At 44.9% G+C, this 15,145-nt stretch overlaps 1 protein-coding gene across 3 annotated transcripts in view; it reads left to right on the top strand.

Annotated features, from left to right (window-relative positions):
* The window catches only part of tfeb (transcription factor EB), a 161,446-nt gene that overhangs the window by 100,866 nt on the left and 45,435 nt on the right, over positions 1–15,145 (top strand). For all 3 annotated transcript variants that reach the window (XM_063065458.1, XM_063065456.1, XM_063065457.1), the window contains one exon: positions 8,026–8,273. In XM_063065458.1, the coding sequence (XP_062921528.1) occupies positions 8,073–8,273 (201 nt within the window). In that variant the 5' untranslated portion in view covers positions 8,026–8,072. The remainder of the gene's footprint in view (positions 1–8,025; positions 8,274–15,145) is intronic.

Here is a 15,145-nt window from a genome sequence, read left to right on the forward strand (position 1 = left end):
GCTGAGAAGAGAAAATCCGAACAACACACACAAAATACTGGAGGAACTCAGCAGGCCAGGCGGCATTAATGGAAAAGAGTACCGTCAACGTAAGAGACTGAAACGCTTCAGTGGGACTGAGTCCTTTCCGACTGAGGTTGGGTGGACTACAACCAGAGGTCATGGGCTAAGGGTGAAAGGTGAAAAGTTGATGGGGAACATGAGGGAAACTAATTCACTCCGAGAGTCCTGAGAGTGTGGAACCAGCTGCCAGCACAAGTGGTGCATGCGAACTTGATTCCAACGTAAGAGACAGGTACATGGATGGTAGGGGTATGGAGGGCTCTGGTCCCAGTGCAGGTTAATGGGAGTAGGTAGTTTAAATGGTTGGGCATAGACTAGATGCACTAGGGGCCTGTTTCTGTGCTGCACCTGTCTATGACTCCACCATAGGGTGAGTGGGCACAACTGCAACTCAACGTGGACCATCACCCAATTTGATCAGATAAAGTTAAATCTGCGCATCTTTTCAATGGTGAGAGACAAGGAACAGAAGACGACCTGTGATACTGGGGGTCATGGGGACAGATAAAGCAATTAAAAAGAAGAATGGATTGATAGCTTCTGATACTGAGGGATGCGGAGTACAAAGGAAAGGTGGGTAAGTTGTAACAGAATGGAAATCTGATTATTCATTCTTTCGCGCGCTGTGATGAGTTCGTACTGTGGCTGGCGTTTTCGGCTGCATGGATGGACTGGTTATGACAGCGGAGTTACAACAGAACGATGCCCAAGCTCAGACGGCTGAATTCTGACAGCAGTTTACAGAATCTAGTTTATATCTTGTCAGTTCGGTAGATAAAAGGCTTTCAATATGATTAAGGGTAGAACACATTTACGGAGGCACTGTAAAATTAAATTTAAATCGTTTACGGGCACGTTGAGCCACACTTCCTGATCAAAAGATAGTAAAACTGGAGTTCTCTCGCCACAAGATGTCGTTGAACGGGATGATTCAGAGCAGAGATCGATAGACTTTTGTGTTTGAGACGATTGGAACCATGATAAATTGAGGTACTGATCAGCCGTGATATAATAAATGAAATGGAAAAACGGTCTCGTTCAGACACGAAGTGTTCCGCCCAGTAACACTGTGGTATATTGCTGTTTTGTCACTGTGTAAGACTGAGGTACTGAGCTTGGACCGACCAAACGTTTCGTGTTTTGGAGACGAGTTTCCGAGTTTGTAACTGACTGCTGGTGTCTTCGAAATGGACAGGATGCAGAGACAGCGATGGCGGACCTGACAAATGATCTGTGGGAGCTGAATTTACTTTAATCGATCCCTTTGTCCACCATCCTTCGTTCCCAGTCTTTGACCTTAACTCCCAAACCCACGCCTCCCACCTCCCTTCCTCCTGCCCTCCTCTCTCCCTCAGAGACTAGAGCTCTTGTAAACGATGCTATAAAACTTTTCTTTGGGAAATAAACAATAGAGGCTTCATTTTTTAACGGTCAAAACAATTATTTTTTATGTCCAATCGATCCTTCAAATCAAAAAGTCTATTGCATATTTCCGCTATATTAAAAAAAATTCCTTTTAACTCTCTAAAATCGGTTCGGAAATAAACGAGACTCATTCCCAATGCCTGTTAACTATTCGCCGACGGCGGGAAGGAGCAATAATATAAACCGTAAACTTCTTCATGATTTCCCATCTCAATCGGGAAGTGGTCGGGCTGCACCGACGGGATTCCGTGCGCGTATTGCACCCGTCCGCAGTTCAGGCTCTGCTGACTGTCACATGCACCGCGTAGCGTGTGGTTGTTGGCCTGTGGTTTAATAATATTCGCGATTTTGTTTTTGTAAAAAAACTGGGATTCCGATTTGGGCGGGGGATTAACATAATTTGAACAGCAGTCCTGCAGAAAGACACTTCTGTCTCCCTGGTCTCCTGGTCTTTGTACTGCTCTCAACTCCAAGTGTCAAGGTGCAAAAAAGGCCCCTCTGGTCCACTGTGTCCTCATCTGCCACCAATCATGAGGGGTAAATGCAAGCAAGATTTTTCACTGAGGTTGGGTGAGACTAGAACTAGAAGTCATAGTTTAAGGGTTAAAGTCATAGTCATACTTTATTGATCCTGGGGGAAATTGGTTTTCGTTACAGTTGTACCATAAATAATAAATAGTAATAAAACCATAAATAGTTAAATAGTAATGTGTAAATTATGCCAGGAAGTAAGTCCAGGACCAGCCTATTGGCTCAAGGTGTCTGACCCTCCAAGGGAGGAGTTGTAAAGTTTGATGGCCACAGGCAGGAATGACTTCCTATGACGCTCTGTGTTGCATCTCGGTGGAATGAGTCTCTGGCTGAATGTACTCCTGTGCTCAACCAGTACATTATGTAGTGGATGGGAGACATTGTCCAAGATGGCATGCAACTTAGACAGCATCCTCTTTTCAGACACCACCGTCAGAGAGTCCAGTTCCATCCCTACAACATCACTGGCCTTACGAATGAAAGGTGAAAGGTTTAAGGGGAACATGAAGGGGAACTTCTATAGATGTGCAGTGGAGAGGATATTTACTGGGGGGCGTCACAGCCTGGCACGGAAACACCAATCCCCTTGAATGAAAAGGCATACAAAAGTTAGTGGGTACTGCCCAGTCCATCACGCAGAAAGGCCTCCCCATCACTGAGCACATTTACATGAAACGTTGTCACAGAAAGTGGCATCCATCATCGGGGCGCCCACTGCCCAGCTCATGTTCCCTTCTTGCTGCTGCCATCAGGAAGAGGTACAGGAGCTTCAGGACTCACACCACCAAGTTCAGGAATAATTATTACCTCTCAACCCTCTTGAACCAAAGGGATAACTTCACTCAATGTCATCATTGAAATATACCTACAACCTGCAGTATGGACTCACTTTGAAGGATTCTTCATCGCATGTTCTTACTTATTTATCTTTATTATTTCTTTCTTTTTGTATTTGCACAGTTTTAGTATTTTGCATACTGGCTGAATGCTGACATTGGTGCAATTTTTCATTGTTTCTATTATTGTTATTATTCTATTATCAATTTTTTGAGTATTCCCACAAGAAAATGTATCTCAGACATTGATGCCGTATATGTACTTTGATAATAAAATTTACTTTGAACTTTTTCACTCGGAGGGTGGTGGGTGTGGATCCACCACCAGGTGCAGATCGACGGGACTAGGCAGGATAATACTTTGGCACGGACTAGATGGGCTGAAGGGCCTGTTTCTGTGCTGTGTGCTTTATGACTCTATTTACACCAGTCATATGCTAACCCAGTTTTAATCCCACCATTTTCCCATCAACTCATCCCAGATTCTACTGCTCACCCACATTCTTTGGGATGTGGGAAGAAACTAGAATCCACCCTGGGGAAATCCAGGCAGTCACAGGGAAAACGTGCAATAACACAAAGAAATAGGAGCAGCAGTTTACCCCACTCTTTCTCATGATCATGGCTGATCTATGCTGGCCTCAACTCCTGTGCCATTTCTCTGTAGCTCTATATCTCTTAACCAATTAAATATTTATCCAATTTACTTTAAATGCTTCTAACGATCCACCTGTCACCTATTGGTGTAGAGAATTCCACAAATTTGCCACCCTTTGTAAGAAGAAATTTCTATGTACTGTATCTCAGTTTTAAACCACTGGTCCCTTATGTCCCTGATGGTGAAAGCGTCTCCCACTGGTGAAGGCATCTGAAGGTCTACCCTGTCAAATATTTTAGGATATTATATGTTTGAATAAAGTCACTCCTTGTTCTTTTAAACTCCAAGGAATGCAGGCCAAAGCTATTTCGTCTCTGTTAAAGGGAGAATCTTCTTATCCCTGTATTAACCAGATGTATCTCCCTTGTGCTTCCCCCAGTGTTACTATATCCTTGTTTAGGTAAGCAGACCAAAACTATATGCAGGTGAGGCTTCACCACCACCCTGTTCAACTCCAGCAAAGCCTCCCTATTCTTAAACTCCAGCCACTTTGCATTAAAGGCCGAATATCATTCACGTTTTTAACTATTTGTTGGACTTGTCTGTGGACTTCTTTTGTGATTCATGCACCAGAACACCTACATCCCTCTGTACGTCACTCACCTGCCGTCTCTGTCCGTGTAAATCGTATCTGTCTGCTGTTCTTTCTTACCAAACTGCATGATCTTGCATTTCTCCCGGTTAAAGTCTATTTGCCCAACCTACTCATCCTATCTGTATTCTGTTGCAGAATCACAGCATTCATTTCACAACGTGCCCTTCCACCTACTTTTGTGTCATTGGAAAATCTGGAAACCTTGCAAACCGTTCCTTCCTCCAGGTTTGTAACAGAAATAGTGAGCAATTGTGGGCCAAGAACTGGTCCCTGTGGTACCCCACTGGTTACCTGTCTCTGGTCTGGAAAGGATCCTTTTATTCTAACTCTGTTTTCTATGGGACAGCCATTCTAACACATTTCTTCCAGTACTGTGGGAATTTAATTTACATGCCAAACTCTTTGTTACACCTTATCAAATGTTGTTTTTGGAAATCGAAGTGTATCACATCGTCAGGTTCCCCTGTATCAACTCTCCCCGTTACATACTCAGTGCTTCAGTCCTGTTTCCCCACGGAGGCTTACTTTCTTGCTTTTGTTGGACGCACCCCACCCTGCCCACATGTTTGTCCTCCACAGAACCAAGTCCCAGACCTAGCTCCCATTACCTCCTGCTGCATGGGCAGTGGTAGATGCAGGTACTGCTCTTGAGCTGGGGTGTTCTCTGCTAGTAAGTGATCATATTTAAAAAGAAAAATAAACAGAATTAAAAGAAGGACTTCTATTTGCCTCCGCCTTGTTCCTCAAACTGTTTGTGTTCATGATGTGGAACTGGAGTGAGCCTATTATGCTGAAATCAAAGAGGAGGAGGTGGGACGTTAAGTGTTGTTTTCTTGCTGTGGAAAATCCTGCTAACTTCTCCCTCTCTTCCACTTCCTCATCCTCTCATTAACTTGCCTCTTTGACCAAACCTTTGTCCACCTGTCTTGGTATCTAAGTGCACGGTGGTTAAATAATGTCTGCGACTCAAATGTTAAAGGCACAATGAAAAAGTAAGTTTACTTTTGAAAGTTCACTAGGATTTTGAAGGTACTGTATTTCAATAGCCGTGGTGTTTTGGAACTGGAGTCACAAATAAGCTGAGGTGGCAGATTTTCTGCAGTCAAGGGCTTGACAGATCCAGATTATATCGATAAAATGGCAGCATGTTTGATCGCAGCAGCTTCTATGGGGAGTCAACAAAGATGCTACTGTCCTTTTGAAACATTTTTTACGATGGCAAGATCCTGCTAGACATTGAGAACTTGAAGTACTACAGGTCTACCCCCATCAGCAAGTTGCTAGTTGTCGGAGAAACTGAAGGAGCTGGACGTGCAGCCGATCGTGCTGCTGCTTGTGTCAGAGAGGCTTCTGAGGAGACTGTGCAGTCTAATAGTGAGTGAGCATCTTAGACACTTTTCTTGTGATCGCAAGACCCTGTTGGATATTGTTCACACGGAATGCTGCAAGTCTGATTCACCGATTTATTGGCGGACAGTGGAGGAGCCGTGTGGCCTCAAGCCATGGTGTTACCTGTTTAAAGCTGCCAGGAGGATGGAGCCAAAACTGATGTGCTTCGCCAGGGCGATGCGGCTTGGCGCCCAAGCAGGAGGCAGTGCTGCCCTCCAACCCTCCCGGGCATTCGCACAGTAGAAGACAGGCGGTATTGGAGTTGACTGCAGATTTCTGTGGCATTCGTGGACTCAGGATTGGGACTATTTTTTTTGCCATGGCTGTATTTTAGCGATATCTTACATGTGCTTGCTATTTTGTAGGTGCTATGTGTGCTCTGTGCTGTGTGTGACTGTTGGTACAGTGTTTTGTATCTTGACACAGAGTAACGCTGTCTCATTTGGTTGTATTCATGTATAGTTGAATGACAATTAAACTTGAATTGAATTGATTCAAGATAATCCAGCATTTTTATTGATATTTTCACTAATCACTTATTTTATGAACTCTTCTGGTGGAACATGGAAAATATCGTTTTGGTAAACCCCTCTTCTGGGCTTCACTGAACAACCCAATATATCTGCAGTATTTTAAACTATAAGGTATAGCAGCAGAATTAGGTCATTTCGGCTCATCAAGTCTGTTCTGTCATTCAAATTTGGCTAATTATTTCCTCAATCCCATTCTATTGTCTTCTCCTTGTAACCCTTAACCTATTTAACTAATCAGCAATTTATCAATCTCTGCCTTAAATACACTCGATGACTTGGCCTCCACAGCCACCTTATTCACCACTCTCTGACCGAGGAAGTTCCTCCTCACCAACATACGCAAGATGCTGGAGGAACTCAGTAGGTTAGGAGGGAAATAAACAGGTGACCTGTTGGGTGGGTTGTAGGCTATTTTCCTTCATTTGATGCTGCCTGACTTGCTGAGCTCCTGCAGCATTTTGTATGTGTTGCTCAAGCCCACCAGTATCTTCAAAATCTCTTGTGCCCTAAATTCCTCCTCATCTCAGTTTGAAGGGGACATCCATTCTGAGGCCCATCTCTCCTACTAATTGAAATACCATCTCTAAATCCACTCTGTCCAGGCCTTCCAGCATTTACAGCAGGGCCCTGAGGATGGAAATCAGGAGCATAAGCCCTGGCCTCCTCCTCCTCCCATGAGAATGCTGATCCCAGTCGTAGAGCAGGGTTTCAACCTGAAATATCGACAATTCCTTTCACCCATCCCACAGATGCTTTTCCTCCTCCTGATTGTTTTTTTTTCAGATTATGAAGACACGCAGTCCTCTTTTATTGTCATTTAGTAATGCATGCATAAGAAATGATACAATATTTCCTCCGGTGTGATATCACAAAACACAGGACAGGCCAAGACTGAAAAACTAACAAAACCACATAATTATGACATATAGTTACAACAGTGCAACAATACCATAACTTGATGAAGAACAGTCCATGAGCACAGTAAAGAGTTCAAATTCTCTCAAATGTCCGACATCTCACACCGACGGGAGAAGGAAGAAAAACTCTCCCTGCCATGCCCGACCACAGTCCGACTCTTGAGTCGTCCGAAAACTTCGAGCCTCTGATCAGCTCTCCGACACCGAGTACCGAGCGCCATCTCTATCCGAACGATTCGACCTCAATCTCGGTCTCCAACAGCAGGCAAAGCCGGGGATTTTGAGGCCTCCCCTCCGGAAGATTACGCCGATCACGCAGTAACAACAGCAGCGAACCTGCGTTTCAGAAATTTCTCCAGATGTTCCTCTGTGCTTTCACGTCTGTCTCCATCAAATCAGAGTTGTCCACGGCCCCTATTTAACGGATAGGACATCATTTTTCACCGGGGGGCTGCGCACTGGAGGGTTGCTAATCCCACATTTACCAGTGTTAATTTCTGAGCTAGCTTGTTTCCTAAACTGAGATCTGTTTTGGTTAATAGCACATGCACTCTCCTAATACTGCTTTCTGACTGGGGCCCTGAGCTCAGCAGTATGGTTTGTAGTCGAGATGCTGTGATACTTTCTTGGATTGGTCACAATCAGATCGTGCTTGTTTTTGGATTTATTGTCTGTGGTTCACAATTGGTTAATCTTGTTAATCTTACGGGTCTGCCTCAAAGTGAAGGGGAAGGGCTAAGGTGGAAAGGGGAACGGAAGAGGAGGAAAAGGTGAAGATGAAGGAGGGGAAGGCAGGAATGAGAGGTGGAAAAAGAAGGAGGGATGAGGGAGTGAGGAAGGGAGGAGGGATGGGAGGTGAAGCCCAGAGAAGGATAAAGGGTAGCAAAGGCTAAGAAGAGTGGAACGTAGGTGTGGGAGATGTGGGTTGAGAAGAGGGAGTGTGGTGGAGAGAGAGAAAAAGCTGAGGAGAGGGGACAGCAAAGACAGAGGGACAGAGAAGGAGAATAGAGAGAAGGAGGGGGATTTATTTTCTTGTACAAGCCCTTCTTGATGAGACACTTGTCTGATTGTTTTGCAGTGACATTGCTTTCATCAGCATTGTGAGACAGGAGTCGACCCGCCACGATGTCGTCCCGCACCGGTCTGCGGATGATGTTAATGCGGGAGCAGCTGCAGAAGGAGGAGCAGCGGGAGAAGGAGCAGCAGCAACAGGCTGCGATGCATTTCACGCAACAGCGCATGGCGATCAACGCCACTCCTGCCATCAACGTCAGCAACTCCATCCAGTACCAGTCACGGCCACAGGTTCCCGTAGAGGTTTTAAAGGTACATCTCCTTCTTCCTTTTTCTCTGGCATTCATCTTGATCTCTGAAGCACTGTGTGAGTGTGACCAGTGGACAAGTGAGGTACCAGTGTCTGACACTCTTGTAAAATCGCTCCCTCCCACATACATTACCTCTTACCCTTCGCTATCTCTTCACTCTGTCCGCACTTTTCCTTCTTCCTCTCCTTCCCTGCTTCTCCCCCTCCTCTTCCCTCTCTCTCTACCATCCCTTGCCTTCTCCCTCTGTCCGGTTTCACTTCCTTCCCTGGAATTTTAGCCCTTCGTCTGATCCCTAACCCTTTTAATGGTCCACATTTCCCCCAGCCTCTTCCTCTTGTGGAACTGACTCTGGTCTTCTTCCAGACTGTCCATTTTTACCAATGAGTCTGAAATGGAAATGCATTAAGTTGGCATCTGATTAAGCAAACATTGGGATGACTGATGTTTATGATGGAGGAGGGGGAAGGTGCTTTGACTGGAATTACATCAAAAGCCAAAAGTGTGTGATTTTTTTTTTCTCTCTATTTCAAACCTTGCATTAGTTCTCACAGATGACGTTCCCTTATGAAATCTGTTGCTCCTCCTTATGTCTCCAATGCTATTTCAAAATTATTGCTTCAGTACTCCGTCACCACTGGTACAAAGGCAAACTTGTTAAAGGACACGTAGCAGAACTCTACACGGACGAGCAAGGCGTATTCATTTTAATTTGGGACCGTAGGGAAAGCACTGAGCTATGACTCGGGAAGAACTCCTTGCTTGTGTCCAGGTTGCTCCATGGGATTTGTTAATATCCAAGAGGATGGGCAGGAAGAGGTTTTGTCTTAACATAACGGTCAAAGTTCAAGGCAGAGTACAGGGTTAATGGCAGGATTCTTAGCAGTGTGGAAGAATTGAGGAATTTTGCGGTCCACATCCATAGATCTCTCAAAGTTGCCACACAAGTTAATAGGGTGATTAAGAAGGGGGATGGTGAGCTGGCCTTCATTAGTTTGGGGATTACGTTTAACAGGTAATGTTGCGGCTCTGTAAAACCCTAGAGAGACCAAACTTGGAACATTGTGTTCAGTTCTGCTTGCCTCATTATAGAAGGGAGTGGAAGCTTTAGAGAGGAGGAGGTTTATAAGATTGGCACAACATTGTGGGCCGAAGGGCCTGTGCTGTGTTGTAATACTCTATGTTCTTATGATAAATATAAAGAATAAGCCCTGGATCATCAAGGAATCTAACTCTACTAGTACTTAATCTATTGAGAATCAGAATCAGATTTATTATCACAGACATGTGTCATGAAATTTGTTGTTTTGTGGCAGTTGTATAGTGCAAGACATTGAAAAATATTCTTTGTTCCAATAAAATAAATGAATAAATTGTGTGAAAGCGATAGTGTTCATGAAACATTCAGAATTCTGATGGCAGAGGGGAAGAAGGTGTACCTAAAACGCTGAGTGTGGGTCTTCAGCAGAAAACTGTTTATAAAAGAATATTTTCAGCACGACACTTCCTTGCAGAGTTTGTCACCGTGAGCAATAGTAAATTTTTAATCCCAAGGAAGGGCTAAGGAAAGAAAGAATTTGTATCTGAGGTCATTGCTGACCAGATACAGGTACATTAATCAGTTCAGTGAACTATGGCCTCCTAAAGCGGTGAGAACATAGTGCAGACTGGCTGCACAGCAAGGGTTTTATATGCATCAGAAGTAATGTACTAAAGAACATTGCCCTTGGGATTTTCAGCATTCCCATTTGCTGCAGTCCATCAGCTGAAGAGTTGTAACTTTTGGTCCATTTTGTAATTTCAGTCAAAGCAATTAACTTGGTCTTCATTCTGAATAATCTTTTCCCTCCCCTCCTTTCTTTTTCTGAAGGAGATAATTTAAGCTATCATCTTGGGATGGGGAAGGGGTAAAGAGGAAACTGACAAAAAATGGCACAGGTAACTGGGACATTTAGGGAGCTATTTTAACCAGATCTTCTTCAGGAACTGGGTGAGCTAATGGACACTTTAAAGCTGGTTATTTACTTGGCCCAAATTACCTGATAGTTTTCAAACTTTAATTAGTGACTGGATCCTCTGTTACATGACAATGTCATTTGAGCTTAACTGCAATTTTAACTTGGCAGCCTGTTTTTTCCCCGGCTGGTGAGAAAAGGGGACAGGAGCACCAGAAGCCTAAAAAAGCATCCAGTGAGTAGCTGTTGTGTGAGCAACAACATCTTGTTAAATCCACTCGCTGGATGTTTTTTTTTGTTATTGGCACCATTCTTTGTAAACTCCAGAGTCTGTCGTGTGTAAAGATCCCAGGAGATCAGCAGTTTCTGAGATACTCAAATCACCCTGGGCAGCACCTAATTAATTAACTTGTTTATGTCGGCTTTTTTCTTAATGATGTGCCGGACGTGCTCCGGTGAGCTCTGGTTAGCACTGCACCACTAATAATCACTCTATACTTTCTCATGCATAACACGGGTTAGAAACAGAATACAACTTTCTTTACCATGATCTATTTGACTTCATTATACCTTTTCTTTTCCTCTATTTATCTACCTTATTATTCCTCTTTTGCCCCTTTTTTTGTACTTTAAAAAAAATTATGATAATTTTATGCCCTTGAGCTGTCCTGCTGCAGCAAAGCAACAAACTTCATGCCCTGTGAGTCAATGATAATAAATCTAATTCTGATTCCTAGATACAGCTTGGGGTGGATATAGCATAAAGCTCCTTCTCACTGCCCCACAAATCACTTCCAGTCCAGGGGCACTACTGGAGGCGGTGGGCTCCGTCTCACTTTATGTTCTGAATGAACTGAATGTCAAAAGGCCTAGATAGAGTGGATGTGGAGAGGATGTTTCCTATAGCGGGGGAGTCTTGGACCAGTGGGCACCGCCCCAGAATAGAGGACGTTGGAGATGAGGAGGAATTTCTTTCGCTAGAGGGTGATGAATCTGTGGATTTTTTTTGCCACATGCAGCTGTGGAGCCCAGGTCATTGGGTGTATATAAGGTGGAGATTGATAGATTCTTGGTAAGTTAGGGTGTGAAAGGTTACGGGGAGAAGGCGGGAAAATGGGGTTGAGAGGAAAACTGGATCAGCCATGATGAAATGGTGGAGCAGAAATGGTGGGCTGAATGGCCTAATTCTGCTATCTTTTATGGTCTTATATTCCTGTTCCTCATTCTCACCAGGTTAGATAGAGTATATTGTACCCCCTCCTTCAAGATGTACAGAATGGGTTGGGTTCAATCCAAATTATTATGTCCTTCCATCCTTCTTGTGGAAGGGAAATGTTATTCCTTTGTTCAAGACAGGTATTAGGGATAATCCTAGTTTTCCCACCAGTGAATCTTAGAGCAGTGGTGGGAAAACGATTGGAGAGGATTCTTAGAGTTAGGATTTATGAGAATTTGGAGAATCATTGACTGTTTAGGGATAGTCAGCATGGCTGGTCATGCCTCATAAGCCTGATTGACTACTTTGATTAAGTGACAAAGCTGATTGATGAAGGTAGAATGGCGGGCGTCCTGTACGTGGCTTTTAGTGGTGCGTTTTACAGGTTCCCATGGCAAGCTCCTTTATAAAGTCAGATTCAATTCGGAATCTATGTGGATTCAGAATTGGCATGGCTACAGAAGACAAAGGGTGGTGGTTGATGGAACATATTCTGCCTGGAGGTTGGTGACCGGTGGTTTTTGGCGGGGATCTGTTCTGTAAAGCCTGGTTCTTTGTGATTTTTATAAATAACTTGGACGAGGAAATTGAAGAGTGGGTCAGTAATCAGATGACACAAATGTAGATAGTATAGAAGGTTGTTGAGGGTCACAGTGGAACATTGATAGAATGCAGAGCAATGCTGAGAGTAGCAGTTGGAAATTAGTCTGTAGAAGTGTGAAGTGATTCACTTTGGAAGGTTGAATTTAAAGGCAAAACACAGGATTAATGGCAGGACACTGTGGAGGAATAGAGGGATCTTGGAGTCCATGTCCATAGATCCCTCAAAGCTGCTACACAACATGATAAGGTGGGTGGTTAAGAAGGCATATAGTGTGTTGACTTTCAGGTGAATTGAGTTCAAGAGCCATCAAGGTAATGTTGCGCTCTATAAAGCTCTAGTTAGACCACACTTGGAATATTGTGTTCAGTTCTGGTCCCCATTGTTCCAGTGGCTTCTCTCTGTGGAGTGAAGGAGGATGAGAGGTGACTTGACAGAGGTATATAAGATGATAAGAGGCATAAATAGAGTGGACAGCCAGTGCCTTTTTCCCAGGGTGGCAATAGCTAATATGAGAGGGCAGACATTTAAGGTGATGGGAGGAAAGTTCCAGGGGGCAGGGGAATGTCAGAGGTAGGTTTTTTTTTACACGGAAAGTGGTGGGTGCATGAAATACCCTGCCAAGGGTGCTGGGACACTTAGATGAGAGAAAAATGGAGTAGGGGGTGGCGGGGTGTTAGATTCATCTTATAGACAATAGACAATAGGTGCAGGAGTAGGCCATTCGGCCCTTCGAGCCAGCACCACCATTCACTGTGATCATGGCTGATCATCTACAATCAGTATCCAGTTCCTGCCTTATCCCCATAACCTTTGATTCCGCTATCTTTAAGAGCTCTATCCATCTCTTTTTTGAAAGCATCCAGAGACTTGGCCTCCACAGCCTTCTGGGGCAGAGCATTCCATATATCCACCACTCTCTGGGTGAAAAAGTTTTTCCTCAACTCCGTTCTAAATGGCCTACCCCTAATTCTTAAACTGTGGGCTCTGGTTCTGGACTCACCCATCAGCGGGAACATGCTTCCTGCCTCCAGCGAGTCCAATCCCTTAATAATCTTATATGTTTCAATAAGCTCCCCTCTCAGCCTTCTAAATTCCAGAGTATACAAGCCCAGTAGCTCCAATCTTTCGACATATGACAGTCCCGCCATCCCGGGTTAACCTTGTGAACCTACGCTGCACTCCCTCAATAGCAAGAATGTCCTTCCTCAAATTTGGAGACCAAAACTGTACACAGTACTCTAGGTGTGGTTTCACCAGGGCCCTGTACAGCTGCAGAAGGACCTCTTTGCTCTTATACTCAATTCCCCTTGTTATGAAGGCCAGCATGCCATTAGCTTTCTTGAAGTGGGTTAAAAGGTTGGCATAACATAGTGGGCCAAAGGGCCTGTACTGTACTGTACTGTTCTATTCTATGTTCCCAGCAAGGTGTTTCTCCCTTGTAAAGAGAAGGGTGGGAAATAGAGAGGTGAAAAGGGGGTCCGGTTGACTGATATCTAAGGGCACTGAAGAGAGGGATGGGAGTTTCCTTTTTATTGTTCCAGTGTGATATGTAAAGCACAATCACTGAATCCTTGTGACTGCGTTTTACATAGCACAGAAGCGGTATTTATTTATTTAGCGGTACAGCACGGGGTTGGCCCTTTGAGACATGCCACCCCCAGTGACCCCCCCCACTCCGATTAACCCTAACCTAATCACAGGACAATTTACAAAGACCAGTTAACTTATCCTATATGTCTTTGGACTGTGGGAGGAAACCAGAGGCACCTGGGGAAATCCCACACATTTCACGGGGGGGGGGGGCGTGGGGTGACATACAGAGCCTGCTTACATAACAGTGGAAGGGACAATAGACCTTCACACCAAAGGTGCTACCTCTCCCTGACACCTCATACACCCTCCAACTTTGGCCCTCACCTGGCACTCAGCTCTCACCTGCGGCTCCAAGTAAGCTGTTTGCATGCAACAGTGGCCTCCACTCCGGCTAATGGCTTCGACAGGCCGGCCAGACTAGGTGAGGGTAGCCAGCAGGATTTTTTTGGACCCTTGATGACTTCAGGCCTGTCTACCCAAAACATGTGGAACGTCGACAGTCCCTCTTCCTATAGATGCTGCCTGGCCTTCTGCATTCCACCAGCATTTTGTGTGTGAAACCGGATTCGGTGGTCTGCGCGGAGGAAACCACCAGCTGGTTCAAAGGGCAGGAAGACGTTTCCCAGCATGTGTTTTGGAGCACAAAGAGTACGGGAAGACATGTGGATTGCCCTAGGCCATCCACTGCATCCTGATCTCTCTCCAGTCGTCTTGACTCTCGTCTCGCCACTGGATCCTGATAGATCAGGACAAGAGAGTGAGGTTCGCGACCTGCGCAACTCTCCCTCACTTCAATCGAACTCACACGTGAGTCATGACATCCACACCCAAGGACATCAGTGTCCTCATTGCTCGCGATCGATGCGCGTGCAGACCCACGTAACAGTGGCGGAACTGAACTCTGAACTGTGGAGCACCCCGATCTGTAATAATGTCACACTAACTGCTATGCTACTGCTCCCCCCCCATTTATAAATTTAGGGGAAACTCTGATTTCAAACCTCCGCTGCCTTGCGGCCATACCCCCTCATGGGAAAGGCTTCGGGAGTAAACCCTGAGGACAAATCTGGAGCTGGGGTCCCTAAGGCAGTCCGATGTTGCCTTCAACCTCGTTCTGGCAACGCCTGCGACGACACCGGTGCCAAGCTGTATCGGCCCTTGCCCTTCCCTTGGACAACATCGGTGTCATGGAGAGGGGAGACTTGCTGCATGGGCAACTGCCGGTCTTCCATACAACCTTGCCCAGGCCTGTGCCCTGGAAACCTTCCAGGCACAGATCCATGGTCTCGCGAGACTAACGGATACCACCAAATACAGGTTGATTAAGCCTTGTTCTTTAAGTAATTCATTATGGGTTTTATATATATAAAAAAATGCATGAATAGCATAGGTCCTCATGGTACCATGTGATACGCTCGTGCTTCGCTTAGAAGTAAACAAGAAGTTAGACTCATATTTCAGATTTCCATGTCTTCCTTTGAATATGTTGTTTGAAGTTACAAAACATA

This window comes from Mobula hypostoma, chromosome 13 (assembly GCF_963921235.1).
Source record: "Mobula hypostoma chromosome 13, sMobHyp1.1, whole genome shotgun sequence".
Classification (NCBI taxonomy): Eukaryota; Metazoa; Chordata; class Chondrichthyes; order Myliobatiformes; family Myliobatidae; genus Mobula; species Mobula hypostoma.